At 43.3% G+C, this 14,637-nt stretch overlaps 1 protein-coding gene across 2 annotated transcripts in view; it reads right to left on the reverse strand.

Moving 5' to 3' along the window:
- Positions 1–607: 607 nt before the first annotated feature.
- The window catches only part of LOC148442012 (tyrosinase-like), a 69,465-nt gene continuing 55,435 nt past the window's right edge, over positions 608–14,637 (reverse strand). The window contains exons 5-6 of one of the 2 annotated variants that reach the window (XM_088464353.1): positions 4,457–4,600; positions 608–1,923 (exon numbers count right to left, since the gene is read on the reverse strand). In XM_088464353.1, the coding sequence (XP_088320479.1) occupies positions 1,743–1,923; positions 4,457–4,600 (325 nt within the window). In that variant the 3' untranslated portion in view covers positions 608–1,742. The remainder of the gene's footprint in view (positions 1,924–4,456; positions 4,601–14,637) is intronic. The other variant, XM_088464354.1, reaches the window with a different exon arrangement.

Raw genomic sequence — 14,637 nt, forward strand, 5'->3', positions numbered from 1 at the left:
ACAGACTGGACGCTACTTTGAGTGACAGATAGCGCCGTTTGTGGGTGGTGACAGGGAAGGTGCTTGTGAACGGGGGAGTGGTGCTGTGAACACAGGCGTGTCTGGGCGTCTAAACGGCGTTTTATGGGTGTGCATAATTAGCAAAGTTGCGTCATTGTACACGTCACTTGGATGGATTTCAGCCTGCAGTGATCGCAGTGCTTGCGGTGGGCTACGGTCTACCTCAAGTGCTGCGTGCAGCTCCGATGACTCTCGATGGTTCTGATTAATCACACACTTCCTGGAGATGACGTGTGTTAAGAAAGAAAAGTGGGCGTCTTTACACCGGCGTGTGCTCACTCTGCCGTCGCTCTCTAAGACATAGAAGGCGTCCTTACACCAGACAGTGCGATCGCGGCATTTGCATACCCGACCCATGACAGCAGCGAGAGAGCGCAGCTTAGCGTCCGGGTCTGAATTGACCCTTTTGTCCTCTGCTCACCAGACGGACTGTCTGCAGGTGAAATTAAGGACATTACATGGAACCTTTCAGAGGGGAAAACACCTGATAAAAGAGATAACATTGTAAAAAAGAACATTTCTCCCCTCGCTTTCTGTAATGGCATGCAAACTTTTATTATTTTCATAGAGAATTGTTTTACACATATAACAGGTTGTGTTAATGAAAATACAAATGTTACAAATAGCAAAATGTGCACATACAGATCACCTATATTTTTTATTCAGCCCCTGAAAACACTCGGAGTTTGTAACTCTGTGGTTCGGCTGGATTGAATTGAAATCCTCTGACTCATTTAAGGCCCTTATCCCACCTACTTCATTTTATCACAATGTCTAGATAGGAAGATGTTACTTCTATTTACTGTAAATTGGAAGATGGCTGAATACCCCCTACTGACTTGAAACATATATGCCCAGCTATATCCTTGCCTCTGGCACGGCAAATCATACCACGCATAGAGCAAGACGTGACCGCAAGCGGAATTGCACCCTGCGTACACAAACGCGCCTCCATAGGAATGAATGGTGCGATCGCAGTGCACGCCATAGAGAACCGTAGCCTTTGCAGGCACGGGGAATCGCATGGCGCGATGCTTGCGCACGTTTGGGGCATGATCATCCACAATGTAACTGGGCGCATCTGTATCTACAAAAATCTACCCCCCACTCATTTTCCTCCCCTCCATGTCCTCTATCCTCTTCTCCCTTTTCTATGTCTCTTCTTTTGAGTCTTTATTTTTAGTTTCGGGTTGTACAGTTCTGCACATTTGTATATTTTTGATGCTTCTGACTGGATTTACAATGGTAGTTTCTATATATCTAGTACTGTAGATTTTGTATTCCAGATCGGGCATGAGAACTTTTACACGTATATATTTGAGTGATACATTATGTATTTGTAATGGATTCAACTGTAGTTAGTATTATAGAGAGGATTCTATCATTAGACACATTTATTGTTTTATACATGACTTCTTGTATCTTTTATTACATACAGTATGTTACTACATCTTTCTGATTCTACGTCTTTCACCAATGCTTTATATGATTCATTCATGTTGTCCTTGGATGCGGCATGGATCAGCTGTGCTGTATCCATTGGGAACATATTTATATATAGAGAATATTTGTTTGTTCAAGCCCAAAGGAAATAAACAATTGAGGCCGGTTAATATGAAGGGATTGATCAGACAGATGTACAAACCAATACATTAAGGTTATGCGAAGGTACAAAAGTCTCTTTACAGACCCTGATATACTGAGTACTTGTAACCAGCGGCACTGTCAGGGGTTAGGAACTGTTCATTTGTGTAACACGGGAAATAGGGTGTTGCACACTCTTTGGGGCCTTGTCCTGGATTCTCATTGTAAGGGTACATGTCTGTTGTTGCATTATGTCTGTACATCCACACTTGAAATATTCTGCAAAAGAAACACATATGGAAGATATATAATCGGTATACAGTAACTTAATTCTGATAATACTATATGATCACCTATCTATTATCTATTATGTCCTTTGAAGCTCACAATGCAAATAGTACATGTATGAATCAATCCACAGCAACCAATTATATTACCTCATCAGGTATCATCATATTACCCTGTCATGGATGCAGCCGCTGTCTGCGACATGCACGTGTCAGATTAGCCCTTATTATCTCCCAGGTGCACCCACCAAAATCCACAGACCCTGCGCCTGATTCTGTAATGCATCTCTGGGCGGTAACAGTCAGGACGCAATGCGCTGCACGACTCAGACGCATGTGCAGGTGCGTACCCACTAGGCGATGGGGTAACGACAGTACGATGACAACATCATAATCGTACAGTCGTTCCTCATCCCCAGTAGTGCCTACTCTGAATGATTTGTCATTCAGTGCAGGCACCCTCCCTCATCCCTGAACATGGCCAATCTGTCATTATCGGCAGATTGACCGTCATGTTCAGGCAATGATTGATGTCGGAAACGACCAGCGGGAGCGCGCATTGCTGGTCAGCTTCGACATTATAGTGCACAATTTGTGCACAATTAATGAGCGATTGAACGATTACGATGTCGTAATTGTTCAATTGCTCATTAATATCGCCTAATGGATACGCACCATTACAACATCGACCATTTTCTTGCGACATAGACACTGCATCCAATTCTGAATCAGGCCCTTATGTGCGGGTTACCATACAATATTTGCTTTATGTTATTAATCATTTTAAGCAGATTTTTTTCTACACTGTAAGATGTACATTTTTTTTGAGGGCTCTACTACAGGGAACATTACTACAGGGGGCATTACTACAGGGGGCATTACTACAGGGGGCATTACTACAGGGGAATTACTACAGGGGAATTACTACAGGGGGCATTACTACAGGGGACATTACTACAGGGGACATTACTACAGGGGGCATTACTACAGGGGGCATTACTACAGGGGGCATTACTACAGGGGAATTACTACAGGGGACATTACTACAGGGGACATTACTACAGGGGGCATTACTACAGGGGGCATTACTACTTGAGACATTACTACAGGGGAATTACTACAGGGGGCACTACTACTGGGGGCATTGCATAAGGGGCACCACTCGTGGGGGGACTACTATTGGGGGCACTGCATAAAGGGAACTACTACTGTGGGCTCTGCATAAGGGATACTACTACTGTGGGCACTGCCACTACTGGGAGCACTGCATAAGGGGCACCTCTACTGGAGGCTCTGCATAAGGGGCACTACCATTGTGGGCACTACTACTGGGGGCACTGCTTAAGGGACACTATCACTGTGGGCACTGCCACTACTGGGGGCAATGCATAAGGGGCACCTCTACTGGAGGCTCTGCATAAGGGGCACTACCATTGTGGGCACTACTACTGGGGGCACTGCTTAAGGGACACTATCACTGTGGGCACTGCCACTACTGGGGGCACTGCATAAGGGGCACCTCTACTGGGGGCTCTGCATAAGGGGCACCACTGCTGGGGGCACTGCATAAGGGTCACCACTACTGGGAGGACTGCATAAGGGGCACTACTGCTGTGGGCATTGTGTAAAAGGGGCACTACTGTGTGTCATAACATGAATAAGGGACATGTGTAGTAATGTGAATCAGGGGCACTATGTACGGTTTTAATGTAGAAAAGATTGCGCAACTGGTGAGTAAAATTTTATGTGGGTGCCTATATGTGGTTTTTTTTCCCCTGAGGGTGTATTGTGTGTTTTTTTTCGTGTGTGTACCTGTTTTTTTTTTCCATGTGGAGCCCATGGGACCCATTTCACAATGAGACATAACCCCTTTAGCACTTTCTAAAGGGGTTATGATCTCCTTTCAGTATTTAACAAACAGCGCTACGAGCGTTTCAGTCCCCATTGCGCATATCCCCATATCCCCATTACCATTGTGGATAAATATATATATATTTGTATATATATATATATTTAATAGGGGACACCACATGTTTGTTGCCCAGGGGCCCCCCATGGACCTTAATCCGGCCCTATATGCTAATTATTGAATCCGCAGAGCTAATGCGGAGGTTTGTGTGTTGGCAAGTGGGAAGCTGTACCGTCTATTGATTTTACGCCAACCGCTACATCTGCCATCATTAATTTTGGGACGTGTGCCAGGCTTCCTTACCCCTTACGCACGACTCAGAATTGCATGGAGCTACAGAACATATACACGCCCACAAGTCGGGGCTGGTTCTGTGCACTCGCATTTCAGCCATTCAGCCACCTCACCCCCTGAGAAAAATCCCTATTGCACGGATAGACAGATTTGGCCAAGTTCCGTCCAACTCAGAATAGACAGTTGCAAAAATGAATAAATTCACATCCGTCCCTCTGTGTGTAGGGGACTAGAGCCGGACTCTACACATACATTTCCATTATACTATGACATCGATAAAAGTATATAAGCATATGTATATGTCTTTACTGCTAAAACTTACTTGTCGATAAGAGCGTGGTGTAATATGAACATTGGGTCATTGGCAGAAATTGCAACTTGAGACATTGTACCTCCCAAGTATAAGTGAACCAGATTATGCATGTTACGTTCAAAGGTCGTCCCATCTGATGGTCTCAGGAAACCCGTAAAAATAGGGATCAATATTTCACAAATATCAATACTTTGGAAAGGTTCATGCATTTGTGAAGCAATCGGGAAGCCGACTGCCTAAATACTGGCAGCCGGCTTCCCGACTGTCATATCCCGGCAAGGGTGAAATGCCGGGCGTCTAGATGTAGACGCCCGCATTTCCCCGACGCCGGGAGACCGGTGCCCGGCATCCCGATCATAGAGATGCCGGGCGCCGCGAGTGGACAGCCGCGGGGGGGAGGGTTAGGTTTAGGGCTCCCGGGGGGGCTTAGGGTTAGGCACCCCCCCGGGAGGGTTAGGGTTAGGCTAGGGGGAGGGAGGGTTAGGGTTAGGCACCCCCGGGGGGGACTTAGGGTTAGGCACCTCCCCGGGGGACTTAGGTTTAGGCAGCGGGGAAGGGGGTGGTTAGGGTTAGGCACTTAGAGGGGGGATTAGGGTTAGGCACTTGGGGGGGAGTTTGGGTTAGGCACCCCTAAGGAGGGTTAGGGTTAGGGGGGTTAGGTTAGGTTAGTAGATACTCACCTATCCACGATCGGGATTTCCAGCGCTATCGGGCTTCCGCTGCTCGGAACTCTGCTGATGTCGGCCTGCAGTATTTCATACCCATTCCATGCATTTTGCTATAATACTGTACATATTAGGCAACAATATACATATGTGTGAAAAATAACTGTATAATTGGCTAATTTCTGAGCTGCTCTTGATATCACTGACAATTGCATTGGACCTTATTCAGTCAGTAGTAAATTCAATTTGAGACTTTTTTCAGTTTCAATTTGTGAAACAGGTCAAGAAACATATGGTTGCTGAAGAGTCACAAACGTAGGTTTCTGGAAGGTTGTGATTCTAAACGGCTTCAGCGTCAGCTCAGACCATGGTGTCTGCAGAAAAGTTGATAGTGATGACTGCAAAGATACTGATTGGTCACAACTGTTAAAAACAAACCCATTTTTTAAATGTAGTAAGAACAACAGGAGCAGTGTGTAAGATGTTTACGCTGCAACTAACCCTCCTTTATAACAATAAAATGCTGATTCATGTACAATTAGGGATGGGGAAGACACTGCACATATATTTATAAGTGACAGAAAAATAATATAAAAAACACATTTGCTTCGGCTTCACAGAGAAACTCTAATACTCCTAACCACTTGGGTACGTAATAGCAGCACTGTCCGGCCATTATCTTCAACATATTTTTTGTGTGTGCTGTGATTTTTAGCATTTTCTGTAATGTCAGTGAAGCCACGCCTCCAGTCTCAAACCCATCCAATCGCAGCCAGGTGTGACAAAGTGAGGGAGTCGCACAAAGAGATTCTCTGGATGTGACTGACTCTGGGTAGGACGCAGAGATATGACTTTTAAAAATATTGCAAAATGTGACTAAGTTGACTAATGTGACTAAAGTGTGAATTTTTAGAAGTGGAGATGTTACCCATAGCAACCAATCAGATTCTACTTATAATTTATCAAGCACCTTCTAGAAGAACTCAACTTCTAAAAACCCGCACTTTAGTAAATATACCCCTCAGACTCTGAATTAGAGATTAGCACAGACCCCCGAGTTTTTGTTCTGGCTCTAAATCATCATCATGTTTTGGTATTGGTTTTGGCAAAACCACCCTCAAGTGATTTGGTTTTGGACCTGAATTTTTTTTAAATGTATAAAGACAGCTAGAATCATGTAATTTGGACTTTCCAAGTTTTTGTTCATATTATTAACATCAATACTTGTTCATTTCCAGTAAATTTTGACCACCTCACAGCGCACAATAATGTCTTCACCCATATTGGCCAAAGTCTGCAGTGAGCTGGCTGGCTAAACTGAGCGACAGAGCAGCGACAAAAGACATGGCAGTTTAAGAGAATATAGTACATCTATGAAACATAGTGGCACAGCAGTGGCAGACAGGATGGCAGTTTAATAATTAATGGCGAATGAGAAACGACAGCAAATCAGGAATATCACAAACAGAGGAATACCACAATGGGAGAACCACAAGAACAAGAAACCATATCAAACAACAAATAAACATAAAAGAGAACCATTACTCAAACAACAACCCACAAGCACCTAACCAATCAAGAAATTACCAACCATACAACTTGCACAACTTTTGATACGCAGAGAAGAATCCATACAAATTGATCAGACAATCATTTTAAACATGGAGCAGAAGAAGCCCAAGCAGAAGAGACACAGAACTACCATGAGCTACTAAAGAAAATTGACAGAAAAGAAAAACATCCGGAAAATAGATAAAAATCACAAAAGAAAAATCTTGAAGAAGAAGATTTTTAGAAGTAATCTGGGGTCCAGAGAAACCCCCAACTATGTAATCTCTGCCCAAAGAGAAGAAAGAACAACCCCATTTCATAAAAAGATGGATAAGAGGAGGTAAAAAGAAAAAACAAAAAAGGTAGCTGTAATAGAAGAAAAAGATACAGAAACCATCTTCAATTTAAGCAAGAACGTACTAAAACCAGTAAAAAGAAGTCCTAAAAAAAGGCATGAAACAGTCAACAAATTTGATTTATACATTGATACACAAAAATTCATAAGGAAACTATGCATCAGCATCAAAAAATTATTCTCAAAAGAGCCGCTAACTAGACAAACCACAGCATTTACAACAGGATACCAGCACACAAATCTAAAACCAATGTCAACTTTTTTACCAAACCATATAAAAGGAAAATTCTTAAAAAATGACAGCCCCAGAGTCCTCAAACCTGCCGATAAAGGTGGGGATGGGGACGGGGGGGATTCATCATTCAGGACATAGAAAATGATGAAAAATAAGCCAAAACTCATAGAAGATAAAAAAACATACTGTATAAAGAAATGAAGTCAGATCCAACACAAAGATTCCAGAGGGAACTGGACCAAATATTAGAAGATGGCCTACAGATGGGAATCCTTATGAAAAAAGAACATGATTATATCAGAATGGACCACCCAAGAATCCTCACTTTTTACCATTTGCTGAAAATACATAAAGATGAAGAATACCCACCAGGAAGATCAATTTTATCTGGTATTGGGTCAATTACATCAAATCTCTTGAAATACAATGACTGTTTCCTACAAGATCTAGTAGGAAAGCAACAGAGTTATTTGAAAGACACAATGAGCATATTGCAGATAATTAACGAAATAAAGTTGAAAAATACATATACTTTATGTACGAGTGATATCAAATCACTGTATACAATAATTGACCACGCAGCAGGATGTGAAGCAACAGTACATTACCTCTCAAACCAAACAAACATCTCAAACACACAAATAAACTTCATAATGGACAACATAGATTTTATACTACACCACAAGTAGTTTTGGTATGACGGAAAATTCTTCCAACAAGAAAGCGGCACCACCATGGGCACATCCTTCGTGCCTAGTTATGCTAACCTATTTGTAGCTTGATGGGAAGATATAAATATCTGGAACAATAAGTACATTGACAAAATTGTGATGTGGTACAGGTATATAGATTATCTATTCTTCATATGGAACGGCTCACATGAAGAGTTAAAAGAATTTTTCGAGTACATGAACAGCAATTCACTCAATTTGGAAGTCACAAGCACTTACAGTACAGACACAGTAATATTCCTGGACCTCGAGATTTACATCAAGGAAAACAACATCCATACAAGAACCCACATTAAAAAAGTTAATGGAAATAATATGTTGGCTTATAACAGTAATCACCACAAACAATGGATAAAGAATCTTCCTGGTGGGACAGTTACGATGTTCAAGATGAAACTGTACAGAGGATCAGTTTATGAAGAAAAAAGCAAAGCCATGAAGAATAAATTTATGCAGAAAGGATACAGCAAAACAACACTACAAGAACAAATGGAGAAAATCACAAAATTAGATAGAAAATACTTGATTAGATACAATCCAATAGACCAATAGAAAACAGAAATACAAAACACCCTAATTACACAATACAATGGCAACCACAAAGATATCAAAATATTCTAAACAACCACTGGCAAGTTCTGTTGCTAGACAAAGATTTACAGAAAAAGTTACCACCAAAACAAAAAAAGTCTTTCAGAAATACATTAACCATATTTTTCGAGATCTATTGCACCAGTATGCAGTGGTATATCTGGACGGTATCTTGATATTTTCCAAAGATTTGGCAAGTCATCGCAAGCATGTCTGTGAAGTTTTATCCTGGTTCGCAATAATCAGCTCTACTGCAAATTAGAAAAATGCTCCTTTGACCAAACACAGTTAAAATTCTTGGGTTATATAATATCAGGTTCAAGTCTCCAGATAGATCCAGAGAAAATTTCTGCCATCATTAGCTGGCCTCGTCCGACAGGACTAAAGGCCATACAGCGTTTCCTTGGTTTCTGCAATTTCTACCGTCAGTTTATCAGGTATTATTCATCCATTGCAGCCCCTATCACTGCACTCACCAAGAAAGGTCAGGATATCAGGGTTTCGCCTCAGGACACAGAGGAAGCATTTGTCAGATTAAAGCAATGTTTCACTTTGGCTCCAATTTTAAGACAACCTAATTGTGATTAGCCATTCTTTCAGGAAGTGGACGCTTCTACGATTGGTGTTGGGGCGGTCTTGTCCCAAAAGGACGAAGGGGGCAAATGGTACTCCTGTGGCTTCTTTTCCCGTAAGTTTTCAGCCCCGGAGAGGAACTATGCAGTCAGGGATAAGGAATTGTTAGCCATCAAACTGGCCTTGCAGGAGTGGAGATATCTGCTGGAAGGTGCAATACTTACAGTCACGGTTTTTACTCATCACAAGAATCTCACCTATCTCAAAACCGCTCATTGTCTCAATTACCGTCAATCCAGATAGTCACTGTTTTTCGATCATTTTAATCTGATTATTACTTACCGTTCAGGTTGTAAAAACGTGAAGGCTGACGCTTTGTCTCGAGAATTTAGTTCTGCCGAGGAGAATGTACAAGAAGACAAGCCTATTCTGAACCCTGTGTGTTTTGTTGCAGTTTCTAAGGTCAAGATTCCACCTGGGAAAACATTTATAGCACCTGAACTGCAAACCAAATTACTTCAATGGGCCCATTCTTCACGCTTCTCTGGTTATGCACGAGTAGGAAAAACATTGGCGTTGGTCCTCAGGAAGTACTGGTGGCCGACGGTATGTCGTAATGTTAAAGACTTTGTGGCAGCCTTTATCACCTGTGCTCAACACAAGGTGCTTCCTCAACTTCCCTCGGGTTCCTTATGTCCACTTTCGGTATCTGATCATCCTTGGTCTCACATTTCTATGGATTTCATAATGGATCTACCTTCCTGTCAGGAGTTCAATACAATCTGGCTAGTAGTGGACAGGTTCTCCAAAGTTGCTCACTTTGTTCTATTAAAATAGTTACCATCGGCTCCAAAATTGGCCAATGTATTCATAAAGGAAATCTTCAAGCTACATGGATTTCCCAAGACATTGTCTCAGACCGTAGAGTGCAGTTTACTTCTAGTTTCTAGAGATCCTTGTGCAAGAGTTTTGATATCAACCTGAGTTTCTCTTCTGCATACCATCCTCTGAGTAATGGTCAAACAGAGTGGTTGAACCAAGATCTAGAGAAATTCATTCGGATCTACATCTCAGCCAATCAAGATAATTGGGTTTCTTTGTTGCCATGGGCGGAATTTGCTCACAATAATTTGTATCAGGAGACATCGGGGGTACTCTCCATTCTTCATTCAGTATGGGCTACATCCTGTGATACCTGAGTTACCGGCTCTTCAGTCAGTAGCCCTTCCAGCTGTGGGTGGCACAGTGAGTCGCTTCCTCAAGATTTGGAAAAAGGTGAAGAAGAAATTATGTAAAGCCTCTACCAGGTATAAACAGGTGGCAGACAGGAAGATAAGGAGAGGTGTATTGTACCCGGGTAACAGTTTGGTTATCTACTAAACACTTGCGATTGAAAGTTCCCCCCATGAAATTTTCTCCCAGATTCATTGGGCCTTTTCAGACCCTTCAGGTAATCAATCCAGTGGCTGTTTGTTTAAAACTTCCTGGTACTCTCAAGATTCCCAACGTATTTCATAATTCTCTCCTCAAACCCCTGGTGTTCAATCGATATTCGAGACATTGCAATCCTCCTTCTGCAATTCCAGTAGATCACCAAGAGGAGTAGGAAGTTGAACAGATTCTGGACTCTAGAATGTCCCGTGGTTCAGTTCTGGTAGATTGGAAAGAATATGGTCCGGAAGAACATTGTTGTGTGTTAGACTGTGTGTGTGGGAATCAATCATGTCATGTGATGTGATGTGTGTTTGAGACTGTGTATGTGTGTGGGAAGCTATTCATGTCATGTGATGTGAAGTGTGTGTGATACTGTGTGTGTGTGGGAATCTATTTATGTGGTGTGTAGGGACTGTGTGTGGGGGGAAGCTATTCTTGTGATGTGTGTGAGACTCTGTGTGTTTAGGAATCTATTCATGTGATGTGTGTGTCTGAGACTGTGTGTGTGGGAATCTATTCATGTGATGTGTGTGTGAGACTGTGTGTGTGTGGAAACTATTCATGTCATGTGATGTGAAGTGTGTGTGAGACTGTGTGTGTGTGGGAATTGTGATAGAAGCAATGGAGAAGTGTGGAATGGCTTCTATATCTGTCCCAGATTCCTGTCCTAAGTGTTTTAAAACCCCCAGGAGAAGTCTGTTGGACAAAGCAGACTTGAAATGTCGGCTTTTGTGAAAAGCTGGAATGGGTCCTGGGAGTGTGGATGTGAGGAGAGGGAGGGCTCCATCCATAGTCCACTCCAGGTGTTGGGCCTTTCAGTCTGGTAGCAGGCTCGTTAGGGCTTGCACCTAAAAGTGGCTCAGATAAGCTGGGTTTTTCATAGCTGAGTGTCTCATACCTGGGAGAGCAGGCCCGCAGGTTAGCTGGCTCTGAGACACTGCTTGCTACAAACCAGAAGGTACTGTGGACGTGAACTTATTTTAGCGTTCTGCTGGTAAGGGAGCTTACTATCTAGTTAGAGCCCAGACGGGCTAGGATTTAGTTTATGTTTTGTTTATTTGATTATTGATGTTGCACAATAAAAACTGATGCCGACCAGCTTGCACGAAAACCCACGACTGAAGTGCCGTTTCCTGGCTGCTGTGTGTAAGGAGGTGTCCATCTACCCCAGGAGAGGAACCCCCTACCCTGATCATATCACAGAATCTATTCATATGATGTGTGTGTGAGACTGGGTGTGTGTGTGGGAAGCTATTAATGTGATATGTGTCTGAGATTGGGTGTGGGTGTGGGAATCTGTTCATGTGATGTGTGTGTCTGAGACAGTGTGTGTGTGGAAATATATTCATGTAATGTGTGTGTGAGACTGTGTGTGTTTAAAATCTATTCATGTGATGTGTGAGAGACTATGTGTGTGTGGGGGGAATCTATTCATGTCTGAGAATGATGTCAGTGGGGCCGCCCCCAAATGGCAAGCATTCCGACTGGAAAGCCTCCGTTTGGCTGGGCAAGCCCCCGGCCCGCCCAGCAAAAGGGGCAAGCTGCCAATCAACATCGACAGCTCGCCCTGTCTGCTACGAGACCCCTAGCAATGGAGCACCCGTCGCTAGCCGTGTCTCGCGCATGCGCACGACAGAGCCGGCTCCGTTGTGCGCATGCTCTGTGGGACCATCGACGCAGTTGCAAGTGCATTGGCGCTTGTGACCGGGTCTGAATGAGACCCTGTGTGTCTTGGGGAATCTATTCATGTGATGTCTGTTTGAGACTGTGTGTGTGTGTGTGTGTGTGTGTGTGTGTGTGTGTGTGTGTGTGTGTGTGTGTGTGTGTGTGTGTGTGGAGGGGGAATCTATTCAGGTGATGTGTATGTGTGAGACTGTGTGTGTGAATCTATTCATGTCATGTGTGTGTGGGGGAATCTATTAATATGATGTGTGTGTGGGGGAATCTATTCATGTGATGTGTGTGTCTGTGAATCTATTCATGTCATGTGTGTGTGGGGGAATCTATTCATGTGATGTGTGTGTGTGAGACTGTGTATGTGTGGGAATCTATTCAGGTGATGTGTGTGTGTGAGACTGTGTGTGTGAATCTATTCATGTGATGTGTGTGTGGGGGAATCTATTCATGTGATGTGTGTGGGGGGGAATCTATTCATGTGATGTGTGTGTGTGTGTGTGTGTGGGGGGGGGGGGGGGAATCTATTCATGTGATGTGTGTGGGGGAATCTATTCATGTGATGTGTGTGTGTTTGTGTGTGTGTGTGTGTGTGTGTGTGGGGGGGGAATCTATTCATGTGATGTGTGTGTGGGGGAATCTATTCATATGATGTGTGTGTGTGTATCTATTCATGTGATGTGTATGTGTGTGTGACTGTGTGTATGGGAATCTATTCATGTGATGTGTGTATCTGAGACTATGTGCGTATGTGGGAATCTATTCATGTGATGTGCGTGTGTGAATCTATTCATGTGATGTGTGTGTGGGGGAATCTATTCATGTGATGTGTGTGTGTGTGTGTGTGTGTGTGTGTGTGTGTGTGTGTGTGGGGGGGAGAATCTATTCATGTGATGTGTGTGTGGGGGAATCTATTCATGTGATGTGTGTGTGTGTGTGTGTGTGGGGGGGGGGGGGAATCTATTCATGTGATGTGTGTGGCTGTGTGTGTGTGTGTGTATGTGTGTGTGTGGGAATCTATTCATGTGATGTGTATGTGTGTGTGACTGTGTGTATGGAAATCTATTCACGTGATGTGTGTGTGTGTGTGTGTGTGTGTGTGTGTGTGTGTGTGTGTGTGTGTGTGTGTGTGTGTGTGTGTGTGTGTGAATCTATTCATGTGATGTGTGTGTGGGGGAATCTATTCATGTGATGTGTGTGTGTGTGTGTGAGGGAATCTATTCATGTGATGTGTATGTGAGAATGCATGGGGGGAGAATCTATTCATGTGATGTGTGTCTGGGGGAATCTATTCATGTGATGTGTGTGTGTGTGTGGGGGGGGGAATCTATTCATGTGATGTGTGTGTGGGGGAATCTATTCATGTGATGTGTGTGTGGGGGAATCTATTCATGTGATGTGTGTGTGTGTGTGTGTGTGTGTGTGTGTGTGTGTGTGTGTGTGTGTGTGTGTGTGTGTGTGTATGTGTGTGGGGGAATCTATTCATGTTATGTGTGTGTGTGTGGGGGGGGGAATCTATTCATGTGATGTGTGTGGGGGGGAATCTATTCATGTGATGTGTGTGTGGGGGAATCTATTCATGTGATGTGTGTGTGTGTGTGTGAATCTATTCATGTGATGTGTATGTGAGACTGTGTGGGTGGAGAATCTATTCATGTGATGTGTGTGTGTGGGAATCTATTCATGTGATGTGTGTGTGAGACTGTGTGGGGGGGAGAATCTGTTCATCTGATGTGTGTGTGACTGTGTGTGTGTGAATCTATTCATGTGATGTGTGTGTCTGAGACTGTGTGTGTATGGGAATCTATTCATGTGATGTGTATGTGTGACTGTGTGTGTGTGAATCTATTCATGTGATGTGTGTGTGTGACTGTGTGTGTGTGAATCTATTCATGTGATGTGTGTGTCTGAGACTGTGTGTGTATGGGAATCTATTCATGTGATGTGTATGTGTGACTGTGTGTGTGTGAATCTATTCATGTGATGTGTGTGTCTGAGACTGTGTGTGTGTGTGTGAATCTATTCATGTGATGTGTGTGTGAGACTGTGTGTGTGTGTGAATCTATTCATGTGATGTGTGTGTGACTGTGTGTGTGGGGGAATCTATTTATGTGATGTGTGTGTGAGACTGTGTGGGGGGGAGAATCTATTCATGTGAATTGTGTGTGGCTGTGTGTGGGAATCTATTCATGTGATGTGTGTGTGAGACTGCGTGTGGGGGGAACCTATTCATGTGATGTATATGTGTGTGTGTGTGTATGTGTGTGACTGTGTGAAGGTGAGAATCTATTCATGTGGTATGTGTGTGTGTGGGTGACTTTTTGTATGGGAATCTATTCATGTGATGTGTGTGTAACTGTGTGTGGGTGGAAACTATTCAT

Source organism: Taudactylus pleione, unplaced genomic scaffold (genome assembly GCF_031769625.1).
Source record: "Taudactylus pleione unplaced genomic scaffold, aTauple2 ptg001661l, whole genome shotgun sequence".
In the NCBI taxonomy this organism is placed as follows: domain Eukaryota; kingdom Metazoa; phylum Chordata; class Amphibia; order Anura; family Myobatrachidae; genus Taudactylus; species Taudactylus pleione.